General features: G+C 32.4%; 1 protein-coding gene across 1 annotated transcript; it reads left to right on the forward strand.

The window, feature by feature from the left end:
* The first annotated feature begins 3,783 nt into the window (after positions 1-3,783).
* Positions 3,784-10,444, forward strand: LOC104239544 (uncharacterized). Its single transcript, XM_009794201.2, has 2 exons — positions 3,784-4,318; positions 10,101-10,444. The coding sequence occupies exon 1, from the start codon at positions 3,933-3,935 to the stop codon at positions 4,314-4,316; it is 384 nt and encodes a 127-aa protein (XP_009792503.1). The 5' UTR covers positions 3,784-3,932; the 3' UTR covers positions 4,317-4,318; positions 10,101-10,444.
* The last annotated feature ends 1,988 nt before the right edge of the window (positions 10,445-12,432 follow it).

Genomic DNA, 12,432 nt, shown 5'->3' on the forward strand with positions numbered 1-12,432 from the left:
ATTAAAAATATCTATAATAATGTATATTGTTCGTAAATAAGGTCGGATACAAAGCTTGTACTAAATATAGAATTATTATTTCAACTTAAAATTAATGTGTAAGATACAAAACGAAATTTTAATTGATTCTTTCTAAAAAAAAGGATACCTACCATAACTGAATTATACACAAAATTTAATTAAAGATACCTATAATTATAGTATATTGGCCTGCTTAATGAAAATTGTGTCTTTTTTTTGTGTGTACGACCAAAAGATTCTACTTTGGTCATTAAAAAGAGAACATTTTAGTTTAATTAATTCTTTCTTAAATTTTTCAGTCTATTTTTAGCATAATATAGACGTAAGACAAAATATTTATTTAATTAATTCTTTCTTGAAAAAGAATACGTACCATAATTAAATTATACACAAAATTTAATTAAAGATACTTATAGTAATGTATATGATACCTATATTAATATATATTGTTTGCAAATAAGGCCAGATACAAAGCTTGTACTAAATATAGATTTATTATTTCAACTTAAAATTAATGTGTAAGATCCAAATTAAATTTATAATTGATTCTTTCTCGAAAAAGGATGCCTACCATAAAAGAAATCCTTAATAGTATTAGAAATCGATGATCCTGTAATTTTGTATGGCAAGTGTGAGTAATCATATATTGTCATGTCACAATGATCTTTTTCTTTTACTTATTTTTGGACTTTGATCCATAACACGTTTTTGGAAAGAATTTTTTTCTTTCCATTTTTATGTCAGCAGAATATTTCATATATTTTTCTCTTACCCATATTAACTCAAAGTATTAATTTCATATTTCAACAGAATATTTGTCATATGTAATATTACTTCAAATATGGTTATATATATTCACGGACAACTCTATTTCATATTTCATTCCCACAAAAAAAAAATTATTAATTAGGTACAAAAGAACATCAAATAATAACTTTTTGACGGAAACCATGAACTTATATATAATATAATCTAGATATGGTAATATATGTTCACGGATAACTCGATTTCATCTTTCTTTCCCAACAGATTTTTTATCCAATTAATAATTAGATACAAAAGAATATCGAATAATATTTTTTCAATGTTATACAAATAGAATCCAATAAATAGATTTCATAAAAGTGCCAAGTGGCTTTTTCTCGATACGCCACTTGGCTTAACTTCATGCTTCATTACTCTCCTTTTAATATAATATAGATAGATTGAGTAAGATCTTATTTTGCTGCTTGACTTTATTTAATTTTTATACTCAATAAATTTTTAATATCATAAATAAATTTTAATTTTATTTTATATTTTAACATACTCCAAAATATAAATAGTCATAGATTATCTCAATTTACGTATTTCTGTATTTTTTATTTTTTTATATTATAGTTTTTTAATGTTTAATTAATTTTTCACTTCCATATTTCTAGCTAATATAGAAAAAAAGTTATGAGTTGATCAATATATAAATATAAATATAGATATACATATAGATACAAATATACATGTATAGATTAGATTTGTCTAAGATCTATTTAGATTATGTATAAGATTCATTAAACTACTTCCATTAATTATATTTTTATTTATAATTTTAATAATTAATGTTGTCTTAAAATTGCCAAGTGGCTTCATTTAGCTTGCCACTTGGCTTAATCACATGCTTCACTACTCTCCTTTTAATATAATATAGATACAATATAAATATAAATATAATAATATATATATATATAGACATAAATATAGATTTTTTATTTTTTTATTTCAATTTTTTTTATAAAATAAATTAAAAATTCCAACTTTGTTGGAGCATTGTCCTAAAAATCTACACTTGTTGGTTTATGGTTATACCGGACTTGGAATCATATAATTATTTACTTCTCTTTATATATATAATACACACACACTACATATTAAAAAGAAACTACTCCACAATTTGAATCAAAAGTTTTTTATTTCTTTATTTTCGTTTTTTTATTTTAAAATAATTGTAAAACTACAACTTAAAACTACTCTCCAATTTGAATTGGTAATTTTTTATTTTTTAATATCATTTTTTATTTTAAAATTATTTTGAAACTCCAACTTGAAACTACTCCCACTCAATTTGAATGGTAGTTATTTTTCTAGATATTTATATTTTCATTTTTTATTATAGTTAATTATAAATATATATATATATATATATATATATATATATATATATATATATATATATATATATAGTTGGTAGTTTTTTATTTTTTATTTTTTTTGTTTTTTATAGATATTTAAATTTAAAAATAATAACCAATAACTAATTAGTAACTAATTATGCCATGTGACTTTTTTTTAGGCTGCCGCCTGGCTTAAGGAGATGGCTTTGTCCTAAAAATCTACACTTGTTCTTTTATGGTTATACTCCACTTGGCATCATATAATTTTTTACTTCTCTTTATATATAAAACACACACACACACACTACAATATTAGAAAGAAACTACTCCACAATTTGAATCAAGAGTTTTTTATTTTCTTTATTTTTGTTTTTCTTATTTTAAAATAATTTTAAAACTCCAACCCAATTTGAATTGGTAATTTTTTATTTTTTTAATATCATTTTTATTTTAAAATTATTTTGAAACTCCAACTTGAAACTACTCTCACCCAATTTGAATGGTAGTTATTTTTTATATATTTATATTTTCGTTTTTTTATTATAGTTAATTATATATATATATATATATATATATATATATATATATATATAGTTGGTAGTTTTTTTATTTTTTGTTTTTTTATAGATATTTAAATTTAAAAATAATAACCAATAACTAATTAGTAACTAATTATGCCATGTGACTTTTTTTAGGCTGCCACTTGGCTTAAGGAGATGACTGTGTCCTAAAAATCTACACTTGTTGTTTTATGGTTATACCGCACTTGGCATCATATAATTATTTACTTCTCTTTATATATATAACACACACACACACTACAATATTAGAAAGAAACTACTCCACAATTTGAATTTATTTCTTTATTTTCGTTTTTTTTATTTTAAAATAATTTTAAAACTCCAACTTGAAACTACTCCCCAATTTGAATTGGTAATTTTTTATTTTTTAAATATCATTTTTTATTTTAAAATTATTTTGAAAATCCAACTTGAAACTACTCCCACCCAATTTGAATGGTAGTTATTTTATATATATATAGTTGCTAGTTTTTTATTTTTTATTTTTGTTTTTTATAGATATTTAAATTAAAAATAATAACCAATAACTAATTAGTAACTAATTATGCCATGTGGCTTTTTTTAGGCTGTCACTTGGCTTAAGGAGATGGTTTTGTCCTCTCCTTTTAATAATATATAGATATAGATATATATATAGATATAGATATTTAAATTAAAAATAATAACCAATAACTAATTAGTAACTAATTATGTCATGTGACTTTTTTTAGGCTGCCACTTGACTTAAGGAGATGACTTTGTCCTCTCCTTTTAATAATATATAGATTGACGTTACTGGTTAATAAAGTAAATTAAAAATAATAACCAATAACTAATTATGTCATGTGGCTTTTTTTACGGTGTCACTTGGCTTAAGGAGATGACTTTGTTCTCTCCTTTTAATAATATATAGATATAAATTAATAACTAATTATGCCATGTGATTTTTTTTTAGGCTGCCACTTGACTTGATGACCTTGTCCTCTCCTTCTAATAATATATAGATTGACGTTACTGGTTAATAAAGTAAATTAAATTCTATCTAAAAAGCTGAGTGAACCCGCAGTTACAGAAAAAAGTTTGAAGTTCGGACCCTTGGTTAAGCCCAAAACAGTTTTCTCTCCGGAAACCACAAAAATATAAAAATCCAACCTTTTTCCAAGAAACCAAACAGATCTCAAGACTCCCCACAGCAAATTCGTCAATGGCTTCGTCAGGAAAATCGGTGATCCAAACCCTAAAGCGCTTCATGAAGAAGCCGTGGGAGTTCACTGGACCACAAACAAGTCCAGAGTATCTATCCGCTGTACCCAAGGCAACTGATTACAGGCTCTTCTGTCCGGCCACAGCTCAAGCTAAGGCCATCGTACCCACATCCAATCCTGAAACCGTGTTCGACATCAAGTACTATTCGCGTGACCAGAGACGTAACCGTCCTCCAATTAGGCGTACTTTCCTCAATAAAGCTGATGTTGAGAAGCTGATGATGGAGAAGAAGACTTTTGATGTCAATGATTTTCCTCAGCCTTATTTGACTGCTAAGATTGAAGAGGATATGGATGCTATTGGTGGTGGATACCAGAAATGAAGGTAAGGAATCTCGATTATAGGGTCTCTTTATCTGTTTATTAGTCATTGTTGGAAATTGGGCTTGTTAGTTGAATAATCAATCAGTTAATCAATCAATCGTGTATGCCTCAGTACTAATTTGGCTTTTAAGGCACATTTGGAGTTATTTTAGTCCTCATTGTTGCACATAGATTGTTATTTGAACGTTTGATGAAAATACGTGATGTACTGGGTTTAGCTGGTGTTCTCATATAGGAGGAACTTAGAACTTCTCTTTAATTATTGGCGATTTTTCTCATTTGTCTTTAATTGGTGGTGCTTTAGTTTGTCTGTGGTAAAGGAGGGGAGAAACAATGATAGCCTTTTGTGATGGACAAAAGGCTATCTTAGAAGCCGTCGATATCATTGTTTCTTCGTCAATTGTCCATCACTAAAGCGTCGATATCATTGTTTCTTCGTCTTTTGTCCATCACTATCTTAGGAGACAGGTTATTTGAAGATGTAGGGGTGGGTTTGCTTCACTATGGAGGCAAATGTTACTTTTTCATGGAAAATCATTTTCTAGATAATTTTACAGCGTTTGGTTGGGTATGAAAGTAGGTAACATATAGTAATCATACAGGGTCTAGGATATGGTATGAAAATTGTGTTGGTGATATTTTTGAGCTATGTTGCTGGTCTTGTCCAAAAAATGATACTGCACCCATGTAGAATCCTCCAAATGCATTACTTTTAGAGGATCCGAAACACGACCGGTGACATTATTGGAGGATCCGAGCAACATATCTTTTTAGTACTAAAGGTTGAAAACCATGTTTAAGTATTGATTAAAATAAGTGATATGGATAAGACGTGGGGGGCAGAGACTAAACTTTTTGATGTAAAGATTCAATCTTTAGATCTTTTCCACTGAGGCCTTTTGAAGAGACTCCTTGTTTTGCTTTATCATTTGTCCTCCAAGCATATTTTGGACACTCTGCTTACCCCCTTCATCAATAACGGTAGAAAAAAATTGGAATATTTGCAAAGGAAATGAGTTCCATTTAATGAACTAAGCACTTGACGAGATTTTGGCTTTTCCTCCCTTTCCTTGCGGGAAGATGAAATGGGATGTACTGGAAACTTTGAGAGCAGTCTACAAATAGAATGTTTGGGGGAGAGGGTGTTCAGAGATTTACCTTTCTGGGGCCTAAACTGAAAATGAGATTTAATGCTTAGCTAGGTTTCTGCAGTTTGAGCATAATTTTTTGTGGGAAATTCTTTGAGGAGTCTATGGACAAGAGGTACATGAATGCATTACAAACCTGCAATTTCAAAAAAGACGTGAATTATGTAGAAAATCTGCCAACTTAGAGTAGAAAAGAAAGTTTACAGGCCAAATGGTTTTGGTGCGAAATATGCCTAAGTTTACATATTATGTTTCACTATAAGGAGTTTCGTCCTTTCCTTACTTAAGATCTTGTACTTGCTGCTTCCATTCCTTGCTGCATTTGCTCTTCTGTAGCTAGTGGTACCATCCCCTCCCCTCCATCCAACCGAACGATGGCTCCTTCCTCGATAACCTTGTCATTGCCCCATTTACTCTGCCCTCCACTTGCTACTGTTGCCTCATTTTTGGTCTCGTCCAAATAAAGGTTGCTTCTTGTCATGCTTCCTTTTTTCAGGAACTAGCCTTCGATGGCATGCCCTCCTTTTTCCCCCCTGCCATGAGCACCTTTGACCCCTGTTCCAGCTTTTTCCTTTTCCTTTTTCCCCTCCCTACTAAGATCTCCCCTTTTGCAAATTGGCGGTAAAACCCAAGCCCCAAGTTTTTTACAAGTTTCAAACCTTCTCCTTTCCCCCACTTTTAAAGTGAAAAATATCATATTATAGCTGATTATAATGGCTTCAGTGTTACCAAAGGAAACATTGTGCTCAAAATTTGACCACGTATGCTGCTTCCTGCAAAATAATATTGTGCTATTCTCAAAATTACATGTGCCAGAAAGACTGAAAATTGCAAATGTTTAGCTTTATCTTTTGGTACTACGTGACTTTACCTTATCAAAAAAATCATTTGGTACCACTTGATATTTATGCCAAATAGCACTAGTTGATGAGGTTTTTAACTAGAATTAGCTTAGTTTATTTTTTTTTGATTGGTCCTAGTTTCTTTCTTTTTCCAACACCAGTGTGAAGTATGACTAGTTTAACATTATATTATTCAATTTTTCTTCTTTTGATTTAAAGCACCATTTTTTCTCTGAGCACAAATTAACAATCATGTTAGTCTCTATTTCTTTGTTTGCGGGTTGGAAGAAGAAGATTCAGATGGGGCATTAGGTATAGTGAGAAAGGGGAGTCAAAATGAAGATTTGTTATTCTAGTCAGCTTCCTAACCTATTCAAAACTGCTTGGAAAGTAAAGGAGAGTTTGTTTTGCTTCCTTTTTTATCACACCAGACAACAAGGCAAGATAAGTTCTTTACCAAATGAATGTACCAATTGTCCTCTTAGCTTTTTCATTCCCTTCCACCGCCTATTGTTAATGATGGTTGCATCTTCTGGTCAGTTAGAACAAACTTAACTTCATGTATTTCGTTGAAAACATTTCTCGATATTGACATTATAGTTGACTAGGGAAAATCATGCTGATGAGATTTATAATTAGAGGTACTTAAGATTAGGTCGAGTTGACTCTACTGTTATGCGTTAGAAAGGAAGATGGGTACAGAATGTCAAACTTTTAAAGCTAAAGAAATACTAGTAAGCTATAGACTTGAAACAACGTATAGAGCTAAATGTGCATAATTTTGTATAAGAATGTTAATGTGCCTTGATGAACCACCTTAATGCTTCATTTGGACCTTATTATGCTAGAGCAAGAATGTAATATAATGAATTAAGCAGAGATGCAACCGTCTTAATGAGATCAAACGTTATGGATGAAATATGAAATTTCGAGTGGGTACCATGTTAGCATGAAACTAAACTATCTTAACAAACAAGCAGTAACTGAAATAGCTTGACAAAAAGCAGTTACTGCTTTTAGTTGTCTATGTGGATATAGTGATGTCTCATAGTTTCTGCCGGTACTCTTCTAGAGTAAAGTAGCCACATCTAGATCTTAAAGTGTTTAGAGTTGTAAAATAAATCATAATTGGGTCTTTGTGATGGGATCAAGTTTTATATTACTCCCTATGAGGCCCAGTGACACCAAATTAAGATTAGTAATTATGTGTGTTGATACAATTATTAACTTAATTGTACAAAGTTTGCATTTTCAACTACCAGTATAAGATACTTAAACAAAAGGAATTCTAAGCTAAAATACTACACATTACTACGCTACAAGGCTCTAAATTTTACTACGCTAAAAGGGTCTACATTTTACTACGCTAAAAAGGTCTAGATTTTACTACGCTAAAAAATAATCTAAACTAAACATAAACAACAAATAAATTTAATTGCAAATAAAACACAAAACGGCATGAAAACACATATATATAAATCAGGATATTAAAAGACAAATTTATTTGACAAATTTATATTTTTTTATAAAACACTAATATTAAATCCGGATAAATTTAACATACTAGTTTCGGAAAAAAACACAAACCGAAATAGAACACATACAAATCAAATAATATGCATTGTTATAAAAGTTTCAACTTAAAATAAACCGAAATACCTCGATTTAGAATTTTCGGAAAGCAAATAGATTGAAATTTTGACTCCGGAAGTGTGAATCAACAATAATACGAAGCTCTATTCGAATGTGGGACCTACGTTCTTCACCTTTTATGTGACGGGGGTCCCAATTTTTTTTTTTTTTTTAATAGTGGGGCAGCGGGTATGGGAGTGGGGGACCAAGAAGAAGAAGATATAAAATATTGAGGAAGAAGAAGCAGAATGGTCGTCTTGAAGAAGACGGCTCGTTTTTTAAAAAAGGGGTATAGCGCCGGGTATTTGGGCGCTATACCTGTTAGTGTCAGCTTTCTATGTATAGCGCCCAAATACTGAGCGCTATACATTAACGGCACAGTTAAGGTTAATGTATAGCGCCCAGTATTTGGGCGCTATATATAAAAATGTCATCTTTTTTTTTTTACACCTATTAAGGTGCTATTTGTCCAAAAGAACCACATTTTGGTTCCGGACTCGGTAAATTGCCTTGGGCTAATTTCATTCTATAGCTAGTCTCTAGGAGAAGATGAAAGAGCGAATCAGCAGAGAGTATGTCTGAAAGCCATGCTAGAAGATGTTCTTATGTTGCGGCAAGCATAGTTATTATACACTTGGAACATTCACAGGGGCTGTGCCTGGTTCTAGCCCCCCATAGCTCTAAAGTCTACTGTCGTTTTAGTAGTGAAATGAGCTATAAGCTTAGCCAAAGAATAGCCAGGTGTAGTTCAACTTGGTGCATCGAGAGTTGAGCTTCAGGTTGGCTTGTGTCCATCTGAACTTGAGCTTGAGATGATCAAGTTTTGCTGAGCTTGAGACTGGCTCAACGGGTTTGGTTAGCTTCCACAACAACGACAGAACTTTTATCAAATCAATCTGGAAGTTCGTAAGATTAAGAAAACAAGCCAAAGATTTCCTACAACTCTCATATGTGGAATAATCAGTAAAGAATTGAGTTTTACATGGTTTTAACATATCCTCAGATTTCCAAACAAGAGAAAACCAAAGTCAAATGCAATGCATCTAATGCTGAAATAGGTTTTACAAGGCTTTAACATATCCTCAGATTTCCAAACAAGAGAAAACCAAAGTCAAATGTAATGCATCTGATGCTGAAATAGGACTATGGATTTGTTCCATTTAACTAAAGATTGGATCCAAGATAACAGGTGCTGGAGATGAGCAGGAAGGGCTGTTATTTTTGGTTGGCAATATGTGGAAGCTAGCTTTTCATCGGGTTTAGATCTTAGGCTAATTAGGAAAAGAGAGAGACAAGAGGGGAAGATAGAGAAATATGCTGGAGAGGGGGAAACATTTTACTATGTAGGTACATTACCATTTGGTATATTTAAGTAAAATGTGTAAGCAATATAACAAAAGGTTTTTTTTCTTATAAAAAAACTTTTGGTATATTTGCTTATATATTGGAGTTTTCCCAACATCAAATTTATGATGGAGAGAGAGAGATTGACGTGGGGGCTTTGTTTTGGGGGGGGGGGGGTGACAATACGAGAGGGAGAAGAGGCGGCCTACTGGTATATGAGAAAAAAAAATTGTGGGAAGGACAAGCGGGCTCGGACTCTGCTCGAAGTTGGAAAGTCACAATTGGATTTGAGCCGGGACTGAGCCAAGCTTGAGCAGGTCGTGAGCATGCACCACTAATCTTATATAACATCAGGTCCACCATGTATCTTCTGGCATAATTGCCAAAAAGAAATAGTAACTGGGATAGTTCTTCTTTAGCAAGAATAGGTGGTTCACCTGATAAAAAAAAGTGGAGTTAGACGGTTCATTAAGCAGTGCAAAATATAACAGTTTATAGTATTGTAAAGACAACATTCTGAAATTCCACAATGTTACGCATATGAGCATTTTTATGACAACACCATTCCTTGCATCTGATCCTCCTCTTTTATTATCTGACTGGTCCAAGGATTAATAAATGTTATAGAAGAATGCAAGTAAGAAGAAAAAAGTGTAGCTGTTTAGGCACTCACACAGTGGAAGAAAGTATCTGTTTTTTTTGTTTCCAAATCTATTTCTGTTTTTATTTGGTCATCTTGGAAAATTCAATTTTATTAGCTGTGCTGGTATTATCACATGTACATGATTTGTAACTGCTGAAATTCCCTCTCTACCAGGCTGTGTAGTTGGCCGAAGACTCCGGTACTGTCAATAACAGCAGCTGATGATGCATTGCAGTGTCAGCCAAGTGCCATGCAAATGTACTCCCTTTGTTTTTAACATGCTAAGATTTATATTCCTGGAGCAATTTGGTTTTACAGCAAAAAGTTCAGCAGCTGAATAATTCTGTTCAAGTATATTATGCAGATTATATCTCCTATCTTTTGTTTGAAATGTCCAAGCTAGTCGAATTCTGCATGTGATTAGCTATAGTCTGATTCTAATTTCCCAAATTAGCAGCTTTGCCTGATGTCATACCCTCGAAAGATATTGATATCAAATTTGGTTATGGCTTCAATTACAGTCATTGGTCAGATTCTATTGGACTTTTTATCTCAATCATATTTTATCAACAGAATGCTTCCCTGCCAAGAGGGGGTTGTTCTTGATTCCCTATAATTAGACAGGACAGCACGACAATATCAGTTTCCAAAATCATTATACTTCCAAAAGAGCAGGTCATATGCAATGCAAGTCTTCCAAATATATACTTAGCCAATTCCTCGTCCAAAACCCCTCTAGCCTATCGAAAACGAAGATAGGTAGATGAATGCTGGCTCCTTCTAACACCATACATTACCACCAAGGTTCTAAATAGTGGTTTAGCTGATGGTACTTGCCAGATAATTCGAGAGTAGACATTAGTATATGGAATGGCTCTTATAGTATTTTTGCCATATAGTAATTAATACTTCATGATCTGTTGGCACCAGCATCTTGGAGCCCGATAGGAAATCTAAATAGTTGTGGAAGGTGATGCAACTTTTGCTTTGTTTGATTTCATGCTAAAATGGTTTCTACGATAAATATCTAGGACAATAATTTACATCATATCAAGCGCCCCTTAGGTGAATGTATGGTATATTTCTCCCGATGACACTAAACTGGTCCATTATCTTAACTTGGAAGCACACGTGTTGGAGTTCATTCTAACGCCTTCTTGCGTTGTATTTATGCCAACTGCTCTGTGATTCTTTTTCATCACATTGTCTTCATTACCAACTCTAAATACAGGGGGTGCTACAAGCAATTAGGCATTTTCTGCGCCCTCTTGCTCGAATAGTCTCAAAATTGTCGTTGAAAGTTGCTCTGCGAGACGTCTAATAGTGTCTGACTTGGTCTTCAGATCACAAGTCTCAACCCGTTCTCTGGCTTGCTTTTTTTCCAGTTTGATCTTTCTACATGATTAAGTAGTATTCCAGATGAACAAGAGTAGGTTTTAAATGGAATACTTCGTGGAGACGAAGATTACAAATTTTCCTATGTCCAATTACTAGACAAACAAGAAAGAGAAGGTAAAGTGATGTACAAAAGCACAATGTTGGTGTTAAAAGTTGGGTAAAGCTATGAGTGTGAATTTGAAGAGGAACAAATAAGAAAAGATGAGTGTTTTTATTAGAAGGAATAATAGTACGGGGGAAATTATTTTCCCTTATCATTGTACGGCATGTCACGCATGCCTCAATCCAACAACCAGTAAAGTCGACGTCTTCTTTTTATATGGTTTCAACTTTCACATCTTAACCCAATTTGGAAATGAGGCAGCATTTTTGCTTTACCCTCAAGTAACCATCCCAAGACATGATTCTTTTCGTACCAATCCAACTACCAGATGTTTTCAATTGTACATTCTAGGACTATATCATGTCTTTCCACAAGTGTTTTACTGAATCCGTAGAACAACTGCTACCCATAGAAAAAAGAAGAGCCTCGTTTTTCACCTTCCTAAATAGTGGCGAATCCAGAAATTTTAAGTAATGGATGCTCAGTAGATTTATTTGTATGTTAATGCGAATTTTTCATATAAATACAGTATTTGATTTAAAAATAATGGGTGCTCGAGCAACCACTAGCCTGAACGTAGGTTCGCCATTGTCCCTGCCAAAAAATTAAAAAATTAAGAAAAAGAAAGAAATGACCCTCCTCTCTATGTATTTCGCAACCCACTATACTTTTTCAATGTACCGAAAAAGAAAAAGCAAGCCACTATCACCCTCTTTTTGAATAATTGACATATTTGCCTGCCCACCTAGATCAAGCTGAAATTACTATTCTTTCCATGGTAGTAATTACTTTGTATTTCCTTCGCTTCTTGATCCTGTAAGGCTGTAACATATGAAATTATACCCTTCTATACATTTTCGGAGCCAAGAATTCTAATTTAAAAAATGTCACGCTCGAATTTCTATTTGCAACCTAAAATAATTTTCAGCCACCTTTACTTTGTCACCACACTAGCTAGAATATTCTCTTATAGTAATGGATTCAACACTTTAATATATACAAAGT

Source organism: Nicotiana sylvestris, chromosome 2 (genome assembly GCF_000393655.2).
Source record: "Nicotiana sylvestris chromosome 2, ASM39365v2, whole genome shotgun sequence".
In the NCBI taxonomy this organism is placed as follows: Eukaryota; Viridiplantae; Streptophyta; class Magnoliopsida; order Solanales; family Solanaceae; genus Nicotiana; species Nicotiana sylvestris.

Excerpts from the sequence above, each read along its gene's own strand:
- LOC104239544 (XM_009794201.2), top strand. The coding sequence starts at position 3,933 with ATGGCTTCGTCAGGAAAATCGGTGATCCAAACCCTAAAGCGCTTCATG.